General features: G+C 42.0%; 3 protein-coding genes across 5 annotated transcripts; all 3 read left to right on the forward strand.

Annotated features, from left to right (window-relative positions):
* LOC109720766 (BTB/POZ domain-containing protein At5g03250-like) lies at positions 2 to 5,707 on the forward strand. Of its 3 annotated transcripts, XM_020248075.1 has the most exons (4): positions 2 to 140; positions 2,300 to 2,369; positions 3,096 to 4,286; positions 5,087 to 5,707. In XM_020248075.1, exons 1-4 carry the CDS (start codon positions 82 to 84, stop codon positions 5,576 to 5,578), a joined length of 1,812 nt encoding a protein of 603 aa, XP_020103664.1. In that variant the 5' UTR covers positions 2 to 81; the 3' UTR covers positions 5,579 to 5,707. The 3 variants fall into 3 exon arrangements, with proteins under 3 accessions (XP_020103664.1, XP_020103666.1, XP_020103665.1); XM_020248077.1 differs by lacking the exons at positions 2 to 140; positions 2,300 to 2,369 and adding an exon at positions 2,379 to 2,579; XM_020248076.1 differs by lacking the exons at positions 2 to 140; positions 2,300 to 2,369 and adding an exon at positions 2,599 to 2,701.
* Positions 6,282 to 8,387, forward strand: LOC109720238 (cysteine desulfurase, mitochondrial-like). Its single transcript, XM_020247206.1, has one exon. The coding sequence runs from the start codon at positions 6,567 to 6,569 to the stop codon at positions 7,941 to 7,943; it is 1,377 nt and encodes a 458-aa protein (XP_020102795.1). The 5' UTR covers positions 6,282 to 6,566; the 3' UTR covers positions 7,944 to 8,387.
* Positions 15,511 to 21,204, forward strand: LOC109720239 (PAP-specific phosphatase HAL2-like). Its single transcript, XM_020247207.1, has 4 exons — positions 15,511 to 15,942; positions 18,153 to 18,840; positions 20,242 to 20,607; positions 20,790 to 21,204. The coding sequence occupies exons 1-3, from the start codon at positions 15,789 to 15,791 to the stop codon at positions 20,543 to 20,545; spliced, it is 1,146 nt and encodes a 381-aa protein (XP_020102796.1). The 5' UTR covers positions 15,511 to 15,788; the 3' UTR covers positions 20,546 to 20,607; positions 20,790 to 21,204.

Consider the following 21,239-nt stretch of genomic DNA (forward strand, 5'->3'; position numbering starts at 1 on the left):
TCATCGTCGTCACCATTGTCTGGTAGTAGAGTGTTACTCCCTAAAAAGAGTAGTAGGGAAGAGCTGTGACAGAGAGCACTGATGACCACTATGAAGCTGGGTTTCAAAGCAGAAGCTTTTAAGTTAGAAGGCCAAACATGGTATGCTTTTTCCTAATCAGTACAGTTTTTTACATACATTTATATATACCTTTTTTATGTGTCCTCTCATATCCTTTGCATACGATCCTGACAAGATCTCTTTCTGTCCTTATTTTGCACATCCTATTGGGCATCAGGGTTTATGTTCACGCTAATTTTTTATTCTACACATGCAATTAATGCAATGTTCTTTGAAAGGCAAACATGTAACTTCTCCCTGAATTTCTCTCTTTCTTTTTCTTTTCTTTTTTTCCCTTTGAAGTGGCTGCCTTTATTTGTGTGTACATCATACAAATCATAGAGATCATGGTGTTTCTTTCTCAGATCCTTATGTAGTTGAACACTGATTGGAATAGCGCTTTTTAATTAAGGACGGTTAGTTCATCTTTCCTGAATATGGACATATGCTATGTGCTTGTGATGCCTCACTCACTATTAAAAAGATATGCTCTCATGGTTGTACGAAACATATATACTAAATTGATTAAAAAGGTCGACAGGTTACATTATTATTACCGAGTAATAATTGATATGAATTCTACTCAAAACTTCCTTGCCTGACAATAGAGAACTGACAGATAATGATCTAAATGTAAGTTCTGGTGTATCCAGAAAATCTTCTTAAGATCTTCTTTGAATGCTAGAATAACTCATCAGGCATATATTCTCTTGGTTACTCGAGGACTATTTGTTGACAAAGTTTTGGGAGGCACAATAAGTAGCTAAAAAGGAATGAGTGTACCAACCTCCAAAGGATATCCTAATACATCTCAAATGTAGAATGCACCGCCTTGGAAACATGAATGGCCTTCCATTGCGCGAAAAAGCCAAAACTCTTATGTGATAATCCATAAAGAAGTGTCCAAAAGTTGGCCCCATTTAATTCAACTTAGCCTCACAAAATTATTTTGACAATTCAAATAGGCCCCCAAGAAAACCACAAGGCATCGGCTGCAGTGGTAGGAGTTACTTTCTGACTGCTTTGGTATAAAGCATGCCTAAATTCGCTAGATCATGCACATAAATACATAACGTGGTGACGATAATCCTTATTAGACTTGTGGGAGTTGAGTGCTCCACATTCTGACTTTGAAAGCACTTGAAATCAAATCAACTCTATCAGTTAAGTGAATTATTCTATGCACTATTGTACAGCTTATTTGTGAAAGATTGTATATATATTGGTCAACTGTTTTTTACTCAGTTTGCTTTTTCCATCTAATGGTTGTAAATTTTGTCTCGTAGTATTGAAATATGAGAGAATTTCTTGCACAAAAAGATAATAAATCCATGGAACTTCTCGTTAGCTAGTTGTAGGAAGCAGCCTTATTAAATACATTGTAGATAGGAAGGACTGCTATCATACACAATATATGTAACTTTCCTCCAGGAAAACAAAAGCTCTATACTAGTTTTCCTTAGTTACCTGATATTTTGTGTGTCTGTACAAATTTGTCTGCTCTTTTTCTTATTTTTGCAAATAAGAGTATTGCACTACTATTACTTTTCTAACAGATAAAAGGATTGATGATTTTTCAGCAAAACACAATACATAATTATGTAATATATTTGGGTTGACAGCTAAGTGGGTGTTCGGATTAATGTAATCACAGTTCAATTGAAAATCAAGTTTGGTAAGAGCAAAAAAATTGGTCTTGACGTCAACTAACATAATGCCAGGAAGATTCACCATATATTTGTAGTCAGATTTTGGGTCTTTCTGCGAAAGATGACTTTGGTATCTATCTTGAGCCTTTTAAGCTCATGCCTGCCTATCGAATGTAAAGGAAATTTGTTTTTGAATTTAAGTTCATGGCTACCTATTGAATCTTCTAGGTGTCTTCATGATAGATGGCAAGCCTAATATTTCTACTCTTAATAAACTTGATTTACGGCCGAGATGCAATTTCATGAATCCAAATGCTCCTTAGCCTTCTGGATAGTGGTTGCTTCGGGATAGGAATTCAGCTCTACATTTTTTTTCTATCATTTAATGAAACGCACAAGGAATGATCCTGTGTTTTACAATGATAAAAACAAAAGCATTATGTACTGATGATGTGAGCGAGGGGCATCAACTATTTGCTTTAGAGCTTCACATGGCACAGTATTAAATTACTCGTCCCCATCCTGGTAATTGAACTCTTTATATCCCGCAGGATTTGTATGACTGACCTTGCGAGCGATGTAGTTATCAAGGTAGGAGAGATGTCATTCCACCTCCACAAGGTACTTTCCGTGTTTAGTTTGTTCTCAATAATCTCAATAATTATGGAATTTTTGTCTTTCCATTCAGCATATGGGTGCTTTCTTATAGCAAAATAAATGAGCAAGATATTTAGAGTTGCTTGCACATCATAAGCCAAAGAAAATACATATGCTTGTTATTCCAAGGAGATTATTTATGTTGTCAAAAACAATCGCAGAAATGTCGGTCAAGTAAGGGTTACTAGGCTCATCAAGTTGACTAATAATTACCTAGCCATCATTTTATTGAAATTTTCTGCCTGAGACGTTCTATTTGTGGACCTAAATAACATGCTGCCATGGTTTATACCTCTGTAAGTTTGCAATGTATTTCTGAATTATTTAGTTTTGTCAAATTTTAATTTTACTTTAGTTTCATCTTTTCCCGAGATTTAGTTTACTTATATAAATTGAGTTTGTTCTGGATTCGCAGTTCAATGTACAATGCAACAATAGCCATCCCACTACTTGCTAGTTGAATGAAATTCTGTCTGGTCCTCTCAGAGCTAATGTTATTGACTTGACTGTGACTTCTGAATAATCTTTTCAATTCTCTGGAAACCCAAAATACCAATGTATGATTGTCTGTTTTCTTGTTTTGTAGGGCAAAGCTTTGATTTTATGCTAGCATGCAGTGATTACCTTTTTCTTTCTATTTAACAACCTGGATGACTCAGAAGTTCAATATCTTTTCTTCTTTTTCTCCAGTTTCCATTGATTAACAGAAGTGGCTTACTTCAGAAGATGATTAATGAATTCCACAGCGATGATGGCAAAGGTTGCATTCTTCAGCTTCATGACATTCCGGGTGGCTCCAAATCCTTTGAACTAGTCGCAAAATTCTGTTATGATGTTAAGATAGAGCTGAATGCTCTCAATGTTGTTTCTCTTCGGTGCGCTGCGGAGCATCTCTGCATGACTGAAGATTATGGAGAAGGAAATCTTATAGTACAAACAGAAAATTTTCTTAATGAAGTCCTTAATAACTGGAACGATGCCATAAAAGTGCTTCAAATGTGTGACAATGTTTTCCCCCATGCAGAGGATCTTCAAATAGTCGCAAGATGCATCAAATCCCTTGCAAAGAAAGCTTGTGCAGATCCTACGCTGTTTGGTTGGCCCATGCTTGGATACTACAACACAAAGAGCCTGGAGGGAACTGTTCTGTGGAACGGAATTAGTGCATCAGGGAAATCGCAATCCCCGACTGCTGATTGGTGGTACAAAGATGCCTCTTTTCTCAAATTTTCTATATACAAGAGGCTTATTTTGGCTATGCAAGCTGAAGGTATGAAACCCGAGATTGTTGCGGGGTCTCTTATGCATTATGCAAGGAAATACCTCCCAGGGCTGATTAGGCATTTAGGTATATCTGGTTCATCAACGTCAGAAAGTGAACAGAGGATTCTCCTTGAAGAGATTGTTGAATTGCTTCCGATGGAAAAGGGTGCGAGTTCAACCAAGTTTCTATTGGGCATGCTTCGAACTGCCATGATTTTACAAGCAAGTCCAGCATGCAGGGAAATTTTGGAGAAAAAGGTGGGGGCTCAATTGGATGCAGCAGCCCTTGAAGACCTTTTGATACCAAACATGGGTTACTCTGTTGAAACTCTTTATGACGTGGATTGTGTTCAAAGAATCCTGGACCAGTTCATGTTGGTGAACCAGGCAACGGTTGAGGCTTCTCCTGAAATTGTGGATGAAGGGCAGTTGTTATCCTCTTCAGCTGAACTAACACCAATAACCATGGTGGCAAAGCTTGTTGATGGGTATCTAGCAGAAGTTGCATCTGATGTTAATCTTAAGCTTCCAAAGTTCCAAACAATAGCAGCTGTAATTCCTGATTATGCCAGGCATTCAGATGACGGAATCTATCGTGCTATTGACATATACCTAAAGGTAACGGAAGCCTATCAATCTATCGTGCTATTGACATATACCTAAAGGTAACGGAAGCCTATCAGCCATACAATCTAGTCTATCGGAAAGGTGGCATTTGAAATGATGATGTACACCTATATAGGTTCATAATCTGTGGACAAATACTTCACATAAACACAGGATTTGTTATTCTTTATTCCTGAAATTTTCGTCATAATTGATAAACACAGAGATGAAACCAGCTAAAACTCAAGTCATTCGAATAACTTCCCCGCTAGGCCATAATCTTGCTTATCTGCTGTATATATGTGTTTGTACGATATGGTTTCCCAAAATGCATTATTATTGGATATTTGATATCTCGGTTATATTAGACTGATTTCAAGGGCCTAGGACTAACATTGCTTCCCATCATGCTTTTCATTTTTCCTTGTGTCAATTGTTATATAAGAGTGGAATTATGGTTCTGTCAGCTTAGTATAGTTCTAAATTTTAGTTTGTGATCTTACAAATTACCTTTCGAGATTACGGCAAGGTCTTTTCCCGCCCGAAGTTGCCCATCAGAAGCATGCGAAACCAGCTTAACTGTCACAAAAGATTGATGCCAGGTTAAAGCTAACCTTGGAGAGTGTTTTACAAATTCTTTCATCCAAAATACTACACTTAGTAATCAGCTTAGCAAAATGGAAAAGAGAAAAAGAAGGCACGTTGTGAACTACCCACTTTTATCAAGTATTTCTAATGTTGTATAAATTTATCTCTAGCATATTCTTCCGTTATATATAGTTGCAATCATCTATGTTGTTATTCTGGCTCAGGCCCATCCGTGGCTCACAGATTCGGAGAGAGAGCAGCTCTGTCGTTTGATGAACTGCCAGAAACTCTCCTTGGAGGCCTGCATGCATGCTGCCCAGAATGAGAGGCTCCCTCTTCGAGTGATCGTCCAAGTCCTATTCTTTGAGCAGCTCCGGTTGAGAACGACGGTTGCCAGCTGGTTCTTCATCTCGGATAACATCGACAACTCCCGCGACCCTCACATACAGCTCCCCAAGAACAATGACGGCTTCATACATTCAGAAATCATGCAAGAGACGGAGCAGGCATCCTCGAGCATGGATGAAGTAAGATTAAGGGTCTGTGAACTTGAGAAAGAGTGCTCAAGCTTGAGACAAGAGGTTGAGAAGCTTGGAAAGGCAAAGAGCGTGTGGAACTTTTTCTCTAAGAAGTTTGGGTTCGGAGTGAGATCACAGCAGCACTGTGATGCTAAACAGGTGTCTATGGATGATAGTCATTTCATGAAATCATGTTGAACTTGCCTGGCGATTCAACTAGTTGTTGCAGGTTTTTTCTGATAGGCTGTTCGCTGCTTGATGTACTCTATTGATGTCTATTGAGTGTATGTATATCTGTTGACTACTTACGTTGGTCTATATGCTATGTGTACTGTTTAGTAAAATTTTGTGTTAATTATTATTATTATTATTATTATTATTTTGGCTTGATTGCATCTTGAGGTTTTACGCTCTGTGAAGAGTTGTGCCCATGGCCTATTCTGCAATTGCATAATCTTCGGAGGACGGCTGAATTGGAACTTGTTTGTTCATTTATCTGTTATTCCTGCATCACTGTATCACAGTTGACCCCCGGGGAATCCTATTGTGTTCGTTAGATCTTGTCTATTACCACACCTCAATCAAACAAAATAAATTAGAAGAGAAGACCCAGCCAGGCTACATCTTACTAACAATAATAATACAACAGAAAAAAAGACTACCAGATGTTGCGTGACGTCCGTTTCGGTGGTTGAAACCAAGACCTGACTTAGGTTGAGCCCCACACCGATCCCGGACGCTTGCACGCAACAAGGTTAGATTTCCCTAGGCGGTGAACGGCCACGATTGAGTCGTACGGTCTGTGTGTCTTGGTCCTTCGATTCCGGAGGTGCACACGTGGCTGCAGGCCGACCGCTGCTGCCCGCTTTCGTCCCAATAATAATCTCCTCCGCCTTCTGTCATCTTCCGCCGTCTCCTCGTTCGCCCTCTCTCTCTCTCTCTCTCCCGTATATCTATCTATCTATCAATCTATCTATCTATCTATCTATCTACCTACCTACTAGTGCATGTCTTAGATCGACGATTCTGCTACCTTCTTCTGTTGATTAATTATTATTATTAATATTATTATTATTAATTATTAATTATTAATTAATAAAGCGCGAACAAACACAAGACGTAGTCTCTCGCTCCAGAGTCCAGGCGGGCAAAGGGCGGGGGAAGGGGAAGTGGGAACCCGATCGTGATGGCCACCTCGTCGTTCTCCCGGGTCCTCCTCCGGCGCCTGCCGCTCCTCCACTGCCCCCGACGCCTCTCGACAACAGCAGCGGCCGCCGCCGCCGAGGCCTCTGAGGGGGAGGGAAAGGAGGAGGCGGGCGGCGGCGTGATATCGATGAAGGGCGTGCGGATGTCGGGGCGGCCGCTGTACCTGGACATGCAGGCGACGACCCCCGTGGACCCGCGCGTGCTGGACGCCATGCTGCCCTTCTACCTGTCGCGCTTCGGCAACCCCCACTCCCGCACCCACCTCTACGGCTGGGAGTCCGACGCTGCCGTGGAGGCCGCCCGCGCCCAGGTGGCCGCCCTCGTCGGCGCCAACCCCAAAGAGGTGTTCTTCACCTCGGGCGCCACCGAGTCCAACAACATCTCCGTGAAGGGCCTCATGCGCTTCTACCGCGACAAGAAGCGGCACGTGGTGACCACCCAGACGGAGCACAAGTGCGTGCTCGACTCGTGCCGCTGCCTCCAGCAGGAGGGCTTCGAGGTCACCTACCTGCCCGTCCGTCCCGACGGCCTCGTCGACCTGGACGCCCTCGCTGCCGCCATCCGCCCCGACACCGGCCTCGTCTCCGTCATGGCCGTCAACAACGAGATCGGCGTCGTCCAGCCCCTCGAGGACATCGGCCGCATCTGCCGGGACAAGGGCGTCCCCTTCCACACCGACGCCGCCCAGGCCCTCGGCAAGATTCCCATCGACGTCGACCGCATGGGCATCGCCCTCATGTCCCTCAGCGGCCACAAGATCTACGGGCCCAAGGGCGTCGGCGCCCTCTACCTCCGCCGCCGCCCCCGCGTCCGCGTCGAGCCCCAGATGAGCGGCGGCGGCCAGGAGCGCGGCATCCGCAGCGGCACCGTCCCCACCCCCCTCGTCGTCGGCATGGGCGCCGCCTGCGAGATCGCCGCCGGGGAGATGGACTACGACAACCGCCGCATCGCCGCCCTCCAGGAAAGGCTCCTTGAGGGGGTCCGCTCCGGGGTCGACGACGTCGTGGTGAACGGCAGCACCGAGCACCGCTACCCGGGGAACCTGAACCTGTCCTTCGCCTACGTGGAGGGGGAGAGCCTCCTGATGGGCCTCAAGGAGGTGGCTGTGTCGAGCGGGAGCGCGTGCACCAGCGCCAGCCTGGAGCCCTCCTACGTGCTGCGGGCGCTGGGGGTGGACGAGGACATGGCCCACACCTCCATCCGCTTTGGCATCGGCAGGTTCACCACCGAGGCCGAGATCGACCGCGCCGTCGAGCTCACCGTCCAGCAGGTGCAGAAGCTTAGGGAGATGAGCCCCCTCTACGAGATGGCTAAGGCAGGGATCGACCTCAAGAGCATCCAATGGGCTCAGCACTGAGATTGATGCGGCAGCACCTGTAGATTGGGTGTTCTCCAGAGAAGACCATAGGGTTGTTAGTCATGAAGGGCGGCGGCAGCAAAAGCATCGCAGAAATTAAAGACAAGTGCTATAACTAACTTTGGGGTGTTACTTTGTACTTGCAAAACCCCACTTCTCTATCCATCTTTTTGTGGGCAGTTACACTGTAGACATCTTGAAAGAGCAGAGTGGTTTAAGGATGGATGCACTGTTGTTTGCAAAGTTTTCACCTCTTTCATCCTACCCTTATGGTTGGTTTGAGGAGAATGAAAATAAATGGTGTTATCTAGAATTAGAGAGCTATAAGTTAAAGAGGTTTGATTACTTGATCTTCTTTGTGGATTGCTCGTGAATGTGCTCCTTTGTTTTTGTTATTTTATGGTGTATTTTGATATAATAGCTTGTTTGGTTGAGTTCTCCTTATGTTGTGGCATCTTTCTAGATGGTTCTCTCTGTACTCTTCTGTTAAGTGTGTGTCGGTTATATCTGATAATATGTTTCTTTGGTGCTATAATTTTTTTTATTGTAATTTTTTTCATTGTTATTTCACACTTGTTTATGAGGTAAGTAACCTGGAATGGAATTATTCAGACAAGTATATCTGACTGTTTAGTGCCTTTTCTTCTCAGGTATGCTTTTGTTATCAATTTTTCTGATTAATTAGTGGCCTCGACAAGACAATCTTCAGTCAAGAGTAAATGAGTAATATATCTATCACTATTTTTAGTTAAGAGTGAGTAATATATCTATCAATATTTCAGTTTTTTTTTTTGGTTTCTTTGTCCGGCTTCTTGTTCGTGTCTACAATATTTTAATCATTTTTTAAACAACGCGACTAGTAATGCAAGATCATTTTGCCATGCTATAATTTTCTCTGTAGGATCACTTTACATTCTCTAAATACCTGATTCGTAGTAGCATGTCTTATACATGTCGCGCAGCAATTATTTTCAGCATATATCTTGGTTTGATCTTGTCATTTGTTTTGACTTCTTTTTCATATGGAAGGCATCAGTTGTACATGTTGTGCTTTGATGCTGCAGATTGGCTGAATAGCACAGTCATGATTTCAACTAAGGTACTTTTCCTTTTTTATCTATCTGTTTGGGTTCTGATAGTATCTGGCGGTGAACTTTACAGGGACTTGCTGAGTTGTACAGGCAAATATCTAGTATTTCTTTAATTTTCTTGTCTTTTCTGTTGTGTTAGTTATTCTGTTTTGTGTTAGCTATTCTAGATATTTTAAAAGTTGAGGGGCTGCGGTCTTAGGTGGAAAGCGCTTTCTGATGGCATGAATAGGAAAACTGAGAAGTAACTGATGATGTTGAGATTTCCCTCGTCAAGATTAAGGTAGTTAAGTGTGTGGTTAAGGATTTTTTTTTTTAATGAAACAGGAATATACCTTATTTGAACAAAGAGAAGAAGCAAAAAAAAAAAAAAGAAAGCAAAGAAGAGCAACAAGCACAGCCTAGAGAGAATCAGGCTGTGAACCCTGCATTATACAGACTTCCGCACCGACAGCCACATTTTAACTGAAGAGATCACCCTCAATCCTAGATTCTCACAACTAGTCAGCTGATTAGAAAACACCCAGCAGGTTGCTGTGAACAATATGGAATGTAGATCTTGTCGGTCCAGACAGTGACTTCCTCGGACGACCCCAACGAAGAGCAATATCTTCTGTGTTGCTCAGCACCAACTGTAGCATGATTGGAATATTATGCAGAAGCAGACACCAAACTGATTGGCGATGCTGCAGCCAAAGAGAAGGTGATCCATGTTCTTGACCTGTACACAGCAAAACGCACGACGCGAAGAGCTGTGCCACTCAGCATGGCCAGTCTATCTGTTATTATGGGGTTTGAAGGACAATCGGTGAAAGTTTGAACCATTAATTGTGGTTCAATAGATGAGTACCTGTCAAGTTGGGTTATTAAAAGGTTTTTCACAAAATAGCATCTCAATTTTCTGCAGTTTGAGAATGGTGTAGGACGAAATTTCATAGTATATCTAACGGCTAAACTGAGGCATTGTAGAACCAGGATGAAAGAATGGTGTAGGACGAAATTTCATAGTATATCCAACGCGATAAGGAGCTTTCAGGAGGAAATACGCAGCATCGACCTTTTAGAGGAAAGTGATACATTGTCGCCAGAGGTACGGGATAAACGGGTCAACCTTAAAGCTCAACTCCAGCTCATTCTTAAGGAGGAAGAAATCCTTTGGAAAACGAGAGCGAAGCAGCACTGGCTCAAGGAAGGTGATGGTAACACTAAATTTTTCCACGCTGTGGCCAATGGTCGGAAGCGTAGCAACGAGATACACTATATTGTAGATGATAATGGAGATCAAATTGTCAATGAAGCTCAGAAGAATTCCTATTTTTATCACACCTTCAAACGTCTGTTTGGGAGTGATGAAGTAGGGCCTGCTTATTTTGGAGATTGGGCCGACCTGTATCGAGTGGACTTCCTTTCTGACCCAGATTCCCTTACGGGTCCATTTACTATAGATGAAATTAAAAAGGCTACCTTCCAACTGGGTAGTGAAAAGGCACCCGGTCCCGATGGCTTCCCGCTCATTTTTTTCCAATACTTTTGGGAGACGGTCAAGGACGTTATTTTCAATATCTTCACAGATCTGCAGGAGAACAACCTTTATACGGCTCCAACAGACTTCTCTTATGTCTGTTTAATACCCAAAAAGGAAGGAGCATGTCACGCTAACGACTTTCGACCGATTTGCCTAATGAACGGAATTCAGAAGATCATTTCTAAAGTGCTCGCGAATAGAATCGCGACCGTTTTACCAACGATCATTTCCTCATCACAATCGGCGTTCATAAAGGATCGACTATTAGCCGACTCTTTCGTCACAGCAAGTGAATTACTCAACTGGAGCGCAAAATCTGGGAAGGAGTGTGTCAGCATTAAGGTGGATTTTGAGAAAGCTTACGACAATGTGAGATGGAGCTTTCTGCAAAGTATACTACGGTGGCTTGGGTTCAGTGAAAAATGGTGGAAATGGATCGAACAGTGTATCTGCAATGCTAAACTCGCCATTTTAGTCAATGGCGAACCAACAAGGTGGTTGAAAACTAGGAAAGGGCTGAGACAAGGGAACCCGCTATCTCCCTACTTATTCTTACTAGTAGTCGACTGTTTGGCTAGGGTCACTGAAGCAGCTAGGGTAAATAACTTGATTCAGGGAATTGGACCAACCGCCGAAACTCAAACGGCGATTCTTCAGTACGCGGATGATACTTTATTTTTTTCAGAGCCCAAAAAGTCCGCCATGCGTAACTTACTCTTTCTATGGAAATTGTTCGAATGAGCCTCTGGACTTAAGATAAACACAAATAAGACGGAGCTATATTACTTGGGAACCAACGAAAACAGAGCCGAGAGACTTGCAGGTATTTTGGGGTGTAGAGTAGGTAAGTTACCATTCCGCTACTTGGGCTTACCACTGCATATCAACCCTCTCCGGAAAGAAGATTGGGCTCCGATCATTAACCGTATAGAGACGCGCATTGAAGGATGGATGGCTAAATTACTCTCACAGGGAGGAAGAGTTATCCTAGTCAACTCGGTACTTTCGAATCTTCCATTGTTTTACTTCGCTATCTTTAAAGCGCCGCAATGGGTTCTGAACCGTATAGAAGCCCTTAGACGAGCCTTCCTTTGGAAAGGGTGTTCCAAAATTTCAGGTGGTTCATGCCTAGTCAGCTGGAAAACAATATGTAAAAGCAAAAAAGAAGGGGGTCTGGGGATTAAAGATATGGAAGCAATGAATAAAGCGCTCCTTACTAAATGGTGGTGGCGTTTTTTCAATGAGAAACATCTACTTTGGGGGAGATTGATAACGGCATTATATTACACCAGACGAAGGCCGCTACATGAGGGAAGATCATTCAGACCTTACTCGCAGTGGTGGAGAAGTGTGATGAGCTGTTGTGACGTGTTCAAATGCGGAGTCTCGTACGCACTTGGAGATGGGAAAAACATTAGGTGGTGGTCAGATATTTGGATCGAAGAAACCCCTCTCAGTACCCGGTTTCCTGGATTATTTGGTAAAATCATCAATCGGGAGGTCACAGTGTCACAATGCTGGAGCGAAAGAGGTTGGAGATGGCGTTTCATTACCAGAGGCCTCGCTACTAACACCACCTCTGAGGATCGTCATCTTATCTTGTCGCTCAAAAACCTCCTCAATCAGTATAGCCCCTCGGGCATTAAAGATATACTAAAGTGGCGATGGACCGCCAATCAAAATTTTACTGTGAAATCCCTTTATGAATTTCAATGCAGCGTGCCAGCGTCAGATGATCTCCACTATATAATTCATCTCTGAGGGGCTTGGTGTTTAAAATCACACGTCAAGCTAAAAAATTTTATTGGATTCTATTGCGCAAGAGAGAACTACTTACAGGGACAGATTGGTTGTCGGGGGAGCTTCGGTGGAACATGCTTGTATGTTGTGTGGTCATTCCCTGAAACCTGGACCCACTTGTCGGCGAATGTTATTCTTTGTAATATCTCCGATGAAATGGGAGTTACTTGTGGCAGGCCGTTTGGACTCGGGGTGATGTTCGGCGTGGTATGGGTCTAGTTCTCGACAACTAAACACCCCGAGCGAGATCGAACAGTCTAAACACAGCTAGCGGGCAATCTGTGGTTCCGATTTGGACGCGGAGCGAACATGATCTCTGTCGGGGAGGCGTATCCACGCTCCCGGGCTCACTTGAACGAAGTTGGCGCTCTATCAAGACTGGGACTGACAGCTATCAGAATCTGAGCTATATCTTTACTCACTTTACTCTCTTTCACTACGCCTTTATCCTTGTTTTCTTCGTCTTCCCCTGTTTTGTTTTAGTTTCTGTTTTGTTTTGTTTGAGTCTTTCGGCACTTCCGTTGCACGGGTCCTGTTTTCACATTTCCCCTTTTAATGTTTAATTGTCGGCTCGGTCAGGAGGGACCCAGGGCTTCTCGATTTATCGCCTAATTATTTTTTTAATAATGAAGCAGGTAGCTTGTACCTATTCTCATTTTTCTTTTTCTTCTTTGTTTTTTTACAATCGGTATTAATGTACATCGTGTTAAATTTGCCTCAATAAAATTTAGTGAGCACAAAATTTAAATTTACTAGTGAAAACCCTGCGCTTCGCTGCGGTAAAAGTTTGATAAACGTAAGCATAATCAGCATTAGTTGTTTTGATAAAACATAATCTGATGAGAAACATAATTAATTAACAATACAACTAAAGTAGAGGCTTCGTTTTGGATAATGTTTGTAACAAACATCAGTAGTGCAGCATAAATATAACTTAAGCATAACTCAACATTAAGTGATTCGATAAACATACATACTGTAATCAAAACACTGCATTAAGCGTCCTCAGATTGAAATATAATAATATAAAAGGATAGGTTTAAATCTTCATAGACTGGTCTTTTAAACAGCAGCCAGTCAGTGTAAAAAAGTTCAGTTCTTTTTTTTTTTTGTGGATGTTACGTCGTCATCTATGCAAGGCAGCCAGAACGCAGCAGGTCCCACAGTGTAAAAAAGGTTCAGTCTCTTTTTTTTTGGAGCTTACAGTCGTCATCTAATGACCACAGAGCCAGTCCACAAAGTGTAAGAAAGTTCAGTTTTTTTTTTTTTTTGTGTTTACAGTGGGTCATCTATGCCTCCCAAAAAAAGAAAAAAGAAAACCAAAGGGATTAGAAGAAAAAGTAAAAATAAGAGCATGGACGGGCATAGAAACAAGGAACACCAAAACCAAGACACAAGAAAAACACCAAATATAGCAGGTGCGAGGGCAATAGGTAGTAGTAGATGGGCTCGCCACAGGAAGATTTGTTTACAGTCGTTCTTTGCACTCCCCAAAAAAAAAACAAACGAATTATTAAGAAAGCGCGAACAAAATCAGAGTATGGAGAGTTAGAAACAAGGGACAGCAGGACCAAGACATTAAGAAAGCCCCATACAGCAGTGCAGGCAATAGTAGTAGTAGATGGTTGTTCGCATAGAAGGGCGTCCAATTGTAGCGAGTGGTTGCGCTTTGCATGGAATACCAAGCAGCATTTCCAATTTTCTGAGCAAACACCAGTTAGTGTATTAGGTCCTCCCAAATTATAAGAAGCCACTATATAGGCAGGCAGAGGGTCGTTGCAACCAATCAAATTGCCTCACCTATACAAACAGAGAGGTTGGTTACAGCTGTTTTTTTGGAGCAAATAGTACATGCTATTTATAGGCTCAGATCACAGGATATCTTCGGATATTTTTTCTACGAAGCGTGGAACAATGATTTTTTACAAATACAAAGCAGACATGATGATAGACTAGATAGATTGGATATTTCTATTTATTTTCTAAAGATCTCAGAATATCTTTAGAATTATTTTTTAAAAGAAAGCTTTGGCAATAGGCGAATAAAGAGATGCGAAAGTTAATCTTAGGAGATTGATGGAGAGGAGATCCTGATGAGAGATGGAGATGAGAGGAGGTTACCCTGTAGGGATTACCTGTTAGAGGCCAGACTTTAGGTAATAGGGCGTCACTGTAGAAGCCAAAGTAGTTAAATATAGCCGCGAACCCGATAATAAGCAGGGAGCGAGTGAGGAGGGTTACGCCGAGCCGCCGAACCTATAATAAGTGGGAGCATTGGCGAGGTTACAGAGGTACGCCGAAGCCGCCGAGGAGAGAGAGAGCGGCGCGAGGAGAGGCGAGGAGAGAGGCGGCGTGAGCGAAAGCGTCGCGTAGAGAGAAAAGAGAGAGGAAGAGAGCTGCGGGTGGAGAAGAGATCCGGCTGTGTTAGGAGAGGATAGGGACTAAACAGAGATGGGTTTCAGGGAGAGAGAGAGAAGAGGGCGGGGGAATACAGAAATGGGCTTGGAGAGAGAGTAGAGAGAGAGAGAGTAGAGATGGAAGTGGTGTTTTCGCTGTAAGACGGATGAGGGTAGAGTGAGAGTGGAGGGGAGTTCATTTTTTTTTTGCCTTCATTTTTTTTTTCTTACGGGTTGGCCAGTCGGAGAGAGATCGAGTTATTAGAGGAGAGAGAGAGAGAGAGAGAGAGAGAGGGGGGCGGGAGGGTGGTTTCAAGTTTTTTTTTCTTCAATTTTTTTTTTTTGGGTTGGCAGTCGCACCTCCCCAGCGGTTGCCACGTGGATTCGGCTTCTCTGAGCTCGCCACGTGGCTCCGTTGTTCTGTCAAATAGAATAGTGTAAGATGTTTTTAATTATTTTTTAAAAAAAGGAAAAATCATCTTATATAAAGTTTGGTTCATCTGTAAATAATTTGTTCTTTTATCGGAACAGGCTAAAATTGGATGATTAGATTCAAGGTTACAATAAGATCGATTGGTTGGGAGAATTTTGTCACAGGGATGACGTGGTGCGCGGGGCGGAAAGAAGAGTTTAGCCTCTACTGGAAGTAAAAGGAGAAAATAAAACCGCCGCGTCTGATGTGTGCTCTATCAGCAATCTGAAGTTACCATCCATGGACCGGGGATGGTCGGCAGCAGCGGCGGCGGCAGCAGGTGAAGCCCGACCGCTTTTATGTACTCGTGCTTCCCGAATTGTTGGTCTCCATCTGATTACGGTTCAGCCGCCTCGCATACACGTACGCTGCTACTCACAGTCACAGGTGGCTGCCATCCCGCCCATCCCGCGCACCCTAATTAGAGGAGTCCGTCGCCTCAGCGCCCTCGCCCTCGCCTTCTCATCATCGTCCTCCGCCGCCGCCTCCCACCCGCATCTGGACTTCTCGGAAGGGCAACCACTGCCTCCTCCTCCTCCTCCTCTTTATTCTTACAAAATAGGCATGGAGGCTGCCGGGTATGAGAAGGAGGTGGAAGTGGCGGTGCGGGTGGTGCAGATGGCCTGTTCCCTGTGCCAGAAGGTCCAGGAGAGCCTCGTCCGAAGTCCCCCGGATCTGATCACGTCCAAGGACGACCGCTCCCCCGTCACCGTTGCAGGTTGTCCCTCTCCTCTCCCCCTCTCTATCCCGACCTTCCTCGTCTCTCTGCCTTCTTCACGGTTTCTTTTTCTCCACTATCCTCTTCTTTTCCTTCCGGATACTGGGGTTCCTGCCGTTCTTCGCGCTACCTTTTCTATTTAGCTAGATTAGTACGTGCTTGGCGCGTCCTTTGTAATCAGAAATCTTCTTTGCCCTCTCTGTTGATCTCCTTTATGTGGCGTGCAAAAAGCTCCTTGCGTTCTGCATCTGGTTATGACGAAATGGCAATCGGGTGAGATCCTCAGACGCAGTGGCAGCATGACAGTTGTTCTCTCGAATGGAGAATTCATGGTGGTGTTCGATCGTGGAATTTATTGCAAGAATTTTCCTCTGTGTGTGGTCGAAGATCACCGCATGATCTACACACACGCATGATTTCATGCCTCATGCTTCCAAGGTTTCGATTGCATGCTTTGTCTGACTGCCCAAGTGTGATGCAAACTTATAGGACTCAATCTGATAATGCATTTAGAACTTAGACGTTGGCACTCTTTTAGCATGATAATAAGGACCCTTTGGCCCAGTTGTGCATAGCGTGCGCACCACAATCCCCTCCAAGCTTCTTGTGCAACGCTAAAAATAAAATCTACTTTGTGCCGAGTCATTCATCGTTCGTGCACCACCGAACAGCCCATTTTGTTAAAGGACTCGAACTAACATAAGAGCTTAAGCTCATAGGAGGAGAGACTATATATATATATATATATAGAGAGAGAGAGAGAGAGAGAGAGAGAGAGAGAGAGAGAGAGAGAGCAATGCTATTATACTTTTACGAGTACAGAGGTCTATATACTCATAAGTTGTTTTCAATAATAAAGTTTTCGAATTGATAATGAAATACCGTTAAACATGATTTAAGTTATTTGAAGTACCTAGAAACCTAATTTCGTAATGTTTCAAAACTATAATAAAGCCTATGAAGCAGGTATGAAATGAATGGCCATACTGGCAGTTAACATTGTCAATTTTGAGGCCTTTTGATTATAAGATAATAATGTCAAGAAGGGTTTTAGGGTTTAGGGCAGTTTAGTACTAGAATAAATGCTATATATTATGTTTAACAATATGAATTGTCAATTTTAAATTTCTAATATAAAAAATAACTTAATAGTACAAAAGCGATCATACTCATAAAAGTATAATAGCCGGACTCGTATATAAAAAGTTGAGCTTGAGCTAGAATACTTCTAAAAATATTAATATTCACATACTTATAAGTTACAACTTTTCCACCCTTGGATCTACTACTATTCTACCTATCCCGCATAACATTAGGTATCCAAGGGCTACAAAGGGTGAAGGAATACGAGTAGTAATACTTTTAGAAGCATTTTAGCACAATTCTATATTATATGCCAGCATTCTTTTTTTGTCTAATATGGTACTATTATTGTTAACACACTGTATGCATATGTGCATCTGCCCGTTGGTCCACGAGACTTTCCAGGCAGCCAAACAGAGGCTAAGTCCTCATTTGTTTTGGATTCTATTTTCCTTTTTCTTTTTTTTTCTTTTTTTAACTCGAACTCTATCCGATTGATGAGCTTCCTTATTCTTCTTTTTTTGTTTGTTAGCTTTTTATATGCCTCAGGCCAATGCAAAATGGTGTCTTCTTGAAGAAAAAAGGAGAAACAAAAAAGAAAAACTGTTACTACTAAATTTACCAAAAAAACCTATAGATTTACAGGTTGCAAGCATTCAATCTATCACTGAACTTCATTGCTTAGAAATTGAATTTAAAGAAAAGAAAAGGAGAAAGAAGAAGAAGAGTTTGCTAATTGAGGCAGTAGTGTACCATTTTGGTAGCTACAAACATTGAGTCAAAATCAACCTTTCGTTTGAGGAGCGAGGATGATGATAAGGCCCCTTCCCATAACTGATCATTTTAACTTCACCTTTATCCGAATTGATGAAACCATGTTAAGCTCCACTTCTTTTTCTGCAGTTATGTGCATCAATTTCACATTTTGCTTTTCCCAACTCTTGTTACGAAGTGTCCTTTCTATTTCTTCTGGGATTCCGACATGATTAGTTTGCTTCTGTCTGGTTCCTTGCGGATGCCATGTTTGAGTTTATTTGGATTCTCTACATTTTTTTTTTTTTTCCAACATTAAAGCAGAGTACAGTGTTTCCAACTTGTAATGGGTGATTAGTATGTTTCATGGGCAGATTGGGGTGTTCAAGCAACTGTAAGTTGGGTCCTTTCGCAGAGCTTTGGCAGTGGAAATACATCGATTGTTGCAGAAGAAGATGACCAAACCTTATCAAGTAAGGATGCCACTGTCTTACTGGAATCTGTTGTGAATACCGTGAACAGTTGCCTTAGTGAGGCTCCCAAATATGGCTTTAGAGCTCCTGAAAAAGAATTGGAGACTTGCGAAGTACTTGAAGCTATACGCAGTTGCAACTCTACTGGGGGTTCAAAGGGAAGGTTTTGGGTCCTTGACCCTGTCGATGGCACGCTTGGCTTTGTACGAGGCGATCAATATGCTATTGCTCTTGCCTTGATTGAGGATGGAGAAGTTATACTTGGTATTCTTGGGTGCCCAAATTATCCAATGAAGAAGGAATGGCTTAACTATCACCAACGCTATTATAGGTTAATGTCTAACTTGTCTCCTCCGACATTTGGGTCCTGGCATAAGGGGTGTGTGATGTATGCTCGAAAAGGTAGCGGTAAAGCTTGGATGCAACCGTTAGTTCACGATGTTGGGGAACTTGATTTGCATAATAATGCAAGGGTAGTTCGAGTATCATCCGTCAGCGATCCTGCTTGTGCAACTTTTTGTGAACCGGTTGAGAAGGCCAACTCGAGTCATTCATTCACGGCAGGACTTGCGCAGAGTGTTGGTGTGAGGTAAGCTTGCTGAAAATCTTCTTCTTTCATCTTTCCTTTAATCAACCATACATACTGCTCAAGTCCCATTGTCTCTTAGATTGTCATGTGCTTTAATCAACCATACATACTGCTCTAGTACCATTTTCTTTTAGATTAGCATGTGCTTGTTTCTAGACATATATATATATATATATATATAATATATATATATATATAGCTAGGCTGGTATACTATCGGTAGCCCGGAGGCTTCCGTGCTATCAAGTTGTTTTCAAAATGCGGCTTCAAAATCGATGATCGGCTTCGTTAGACTTGATCTACACTATTAAAAGTATTTGGAAACTAAATTTTATAATTTTTCGATATCATTTAGATAGTGATCAAAAGGTCTCAAAATTGACTATTTTAATGATCGATGTGATGCGTTTGTGAATTTAACGGTATAAAACAATCCAAATATGATGATATTTTATTAAAATATTCTTTTCACAGAGTAAGATCACTACCACTGATCTTAAATTCAAGTCTTTTATCATCATTTTTTATGAGATTTTTATTTTTAGCTGTTCATTTTTAGACTACTTGTTTGATAGATAAATAATGTCGAAAAATTATGAAATTTAGTTTTCTAATACGTTCAATAGTGTAGATCAAGTTTAACGGACCCGATCGTCGATTTGGACGCTATATCATTGAAAACAACTTGGTAGCACGGAGGTCTCTGTGCTACCGATAGTATACCAGCGTACACACACACACACACTATATATATATATATATATGAGTCCAGCTGGGGTACTATCGATAGCACCAAGGATTTGGTGCTATCCAGTTTTCCACCGTTAGATTTAACCTTCTGATTATTTTTATCCGTTAGATTATACTATTTAACTAACCACTCACTCAACCCTAGGGGGCCCACATCATCCTAACCACCCATTTCTCAATCTAAGGGCTAAAAATTCAATAGCACCAATAGCTTGGTGCTATTGATAGTATTCCAGCCTAGTTCTATATATATACATATAGAGTCCGGCTGGGATACTATCTATAGCACGAAGCATTTGGTGCTATCAAGTTTTATGTTGTTAGATTTACCTCTTTTATCATTTTCATCCGTTCGATTATACTATTCAACCAACCACCCACTCAACCCTAGAGGGCCCATATCATCCTAACCACACATCTTTTAATTCAAGGGCGGAAAACTTAATAGTACCAAGTCATTGGTACAATTAATAGTATTCTAGCCTATATATATATATATATATATATATATATATATATATATATATATATATATATATATTGTGACTAGAAAGTGGAAGTAGTATATTGTTATATACTCAAGAGAATCACTACTGGCATGGAGTGTTGCTTAACTTACGTGATCTTCTTAATTTGATTTCTCCATGTCCAGGAAACAGCCTTTGAGAGTATACAGCATGGTAAAGTATGCAGCGATAGCTCGAGGGGATGCTGAGATATTTATGAAATTTGCTAGGGCTGGGTACAAAGAAAAGATATGGGACCATGCAGCTGGGGTTGTCATTATACAAGAAGCTGGTGGTGTGGTCACAGATGCTGGAGGCCGCCCTCTGGACTTCTCCAAGGGTATATATTTAGAAGGTCTCGACCGCGGCATAATAGCCTGCTCTGGTGCATTGCTGCATGAGAAAATAATCAAAGCAGTTGATGCTAGCTGGGACTCGTCCAATCTTTGATGCAACTGAGTGCATTAATAATGAAGCTCCAACTGTATTGGCTTATGTTGGTCCGCCCTATGGTGAGGATGATGATTTAGGATGATATAGTATGCCCTTTTAATTTTGTTTTTCTGAGATTTCAAGTGCTAATGCTTATCGTTGCAGAAGCTGCAACAATAACCTTTAATATGAACTTATTATACTTTTCTTTTGCGATTTCATCTGCTAATGTGCTGGCTTATGATGCGTCTCAACATTGCAGGAGCTCTTTGGAGCAGTGACACAGGTTTACATCTGCATCTACTTTGCAATCAAGAGGTTCAGCAAGACATTAGCTGTTTGGGTACTGAACAACTAAACGATTATTACTCAGGAGAGGCCTAAAGGGAAGGGAATGCATTTTCTTCTTTTCTTTTTGGTGGATCTTGGGAGGATCTGGTCTGAAGGGTGTAGATTGTAGGGTTCTGTGGTGGGAAGGGAAAGATGTGTACCGTCCAATCTGCAGTTGGATAGTTCCAAGGTGCTCGTCTAAGACCTTCCGCTTGGGAGTCCTCTCCTTGTATAGCTTCTATTGTCTATCTACTTTCATTAGTAACATTTTCAGGTTTTTGCATTCTTCCATCAAGTTGGCTTTTTGTGTGGCTTCTCCATTACAATGATATGCCTCTTTTTAAGCACATACAAGAGCAGAAATTTCAGTTTTAGCTGTGCA

The sequence above is a fragment of the Ananas comosus genome, linkage group 14 (assembly GCF_001540865.1).
Source record: "Ananas comosus cultivar F153 linkage group 14, ASM154086v1, whole genome shotgun sequence".
Taxonomy (NCBI): domain Eukaryota; kingdom Viridiplantae; phylum Streptophyta; class Magnoliopsida; order Poales; family Bromeliaceae; genus Ananas; species Ananas comosus.

What these genes read in the sequence shown, in the direction of transcription:
- LOC109720766 (XM_020248075.1), top strand. Translation starts at nt 82, where the DNA reads ATGACCACTATGAAGCTGGGTTTCAAAGCAGAAGCTTTTAAGTTAGAA. An exon ending in TGTCATTCCACCTCCACAAG is followed by an intron (nt 2,370 to 3,095) that starts GTACTTTCCGTG and finishes CTTTTTCTCCAG; the next exon opens with TTTCCATTGATTAACAGAAG. An exon ending in CTATTGACATATACCTAAAG is followed by an intron (nt 4,287 to 5,086) that starts GTAACGGAAGCC and finishes ATTCTGGCTCAG; the next exon opens with GCCCATCCGTGGCTCACAGA.
- LOC109720238 (XM_020247206.1), top strand. Translation starts at nt 6,567, where the DNA reads ATGGCCACCTCGTCGTTCTCCCGGGTCCTCCTCCGGCGCCTGCCGCTC.
- LOC109720239 (XM_020247207.1), top strand. Translation starts at nt 15,789, where the DNA reads ATGGAGGCTGCCGGGTATGAGAAGGAGGTGGAAGTGGCGGTGCGGGTG. An exon ending in CTCCCCCGTCACCGTTGCAG is followed by an intron (nt 15,943 to 18,152) that starts GTTGTCCCTCTC and finishes TTTCATGGGCAG; the next exon opens with ATTGGGGTGTTCAAGCAACT. An exon ending in GCGCAGAGTGTTGGTGTGAG is followed by an intron (nt 18,841 to 20,241) that starts GTAAGCTTGCTG and finishes CTCCATGTCCAG; the next exon opens with GAAACAGCCTTTGAGAGTAT.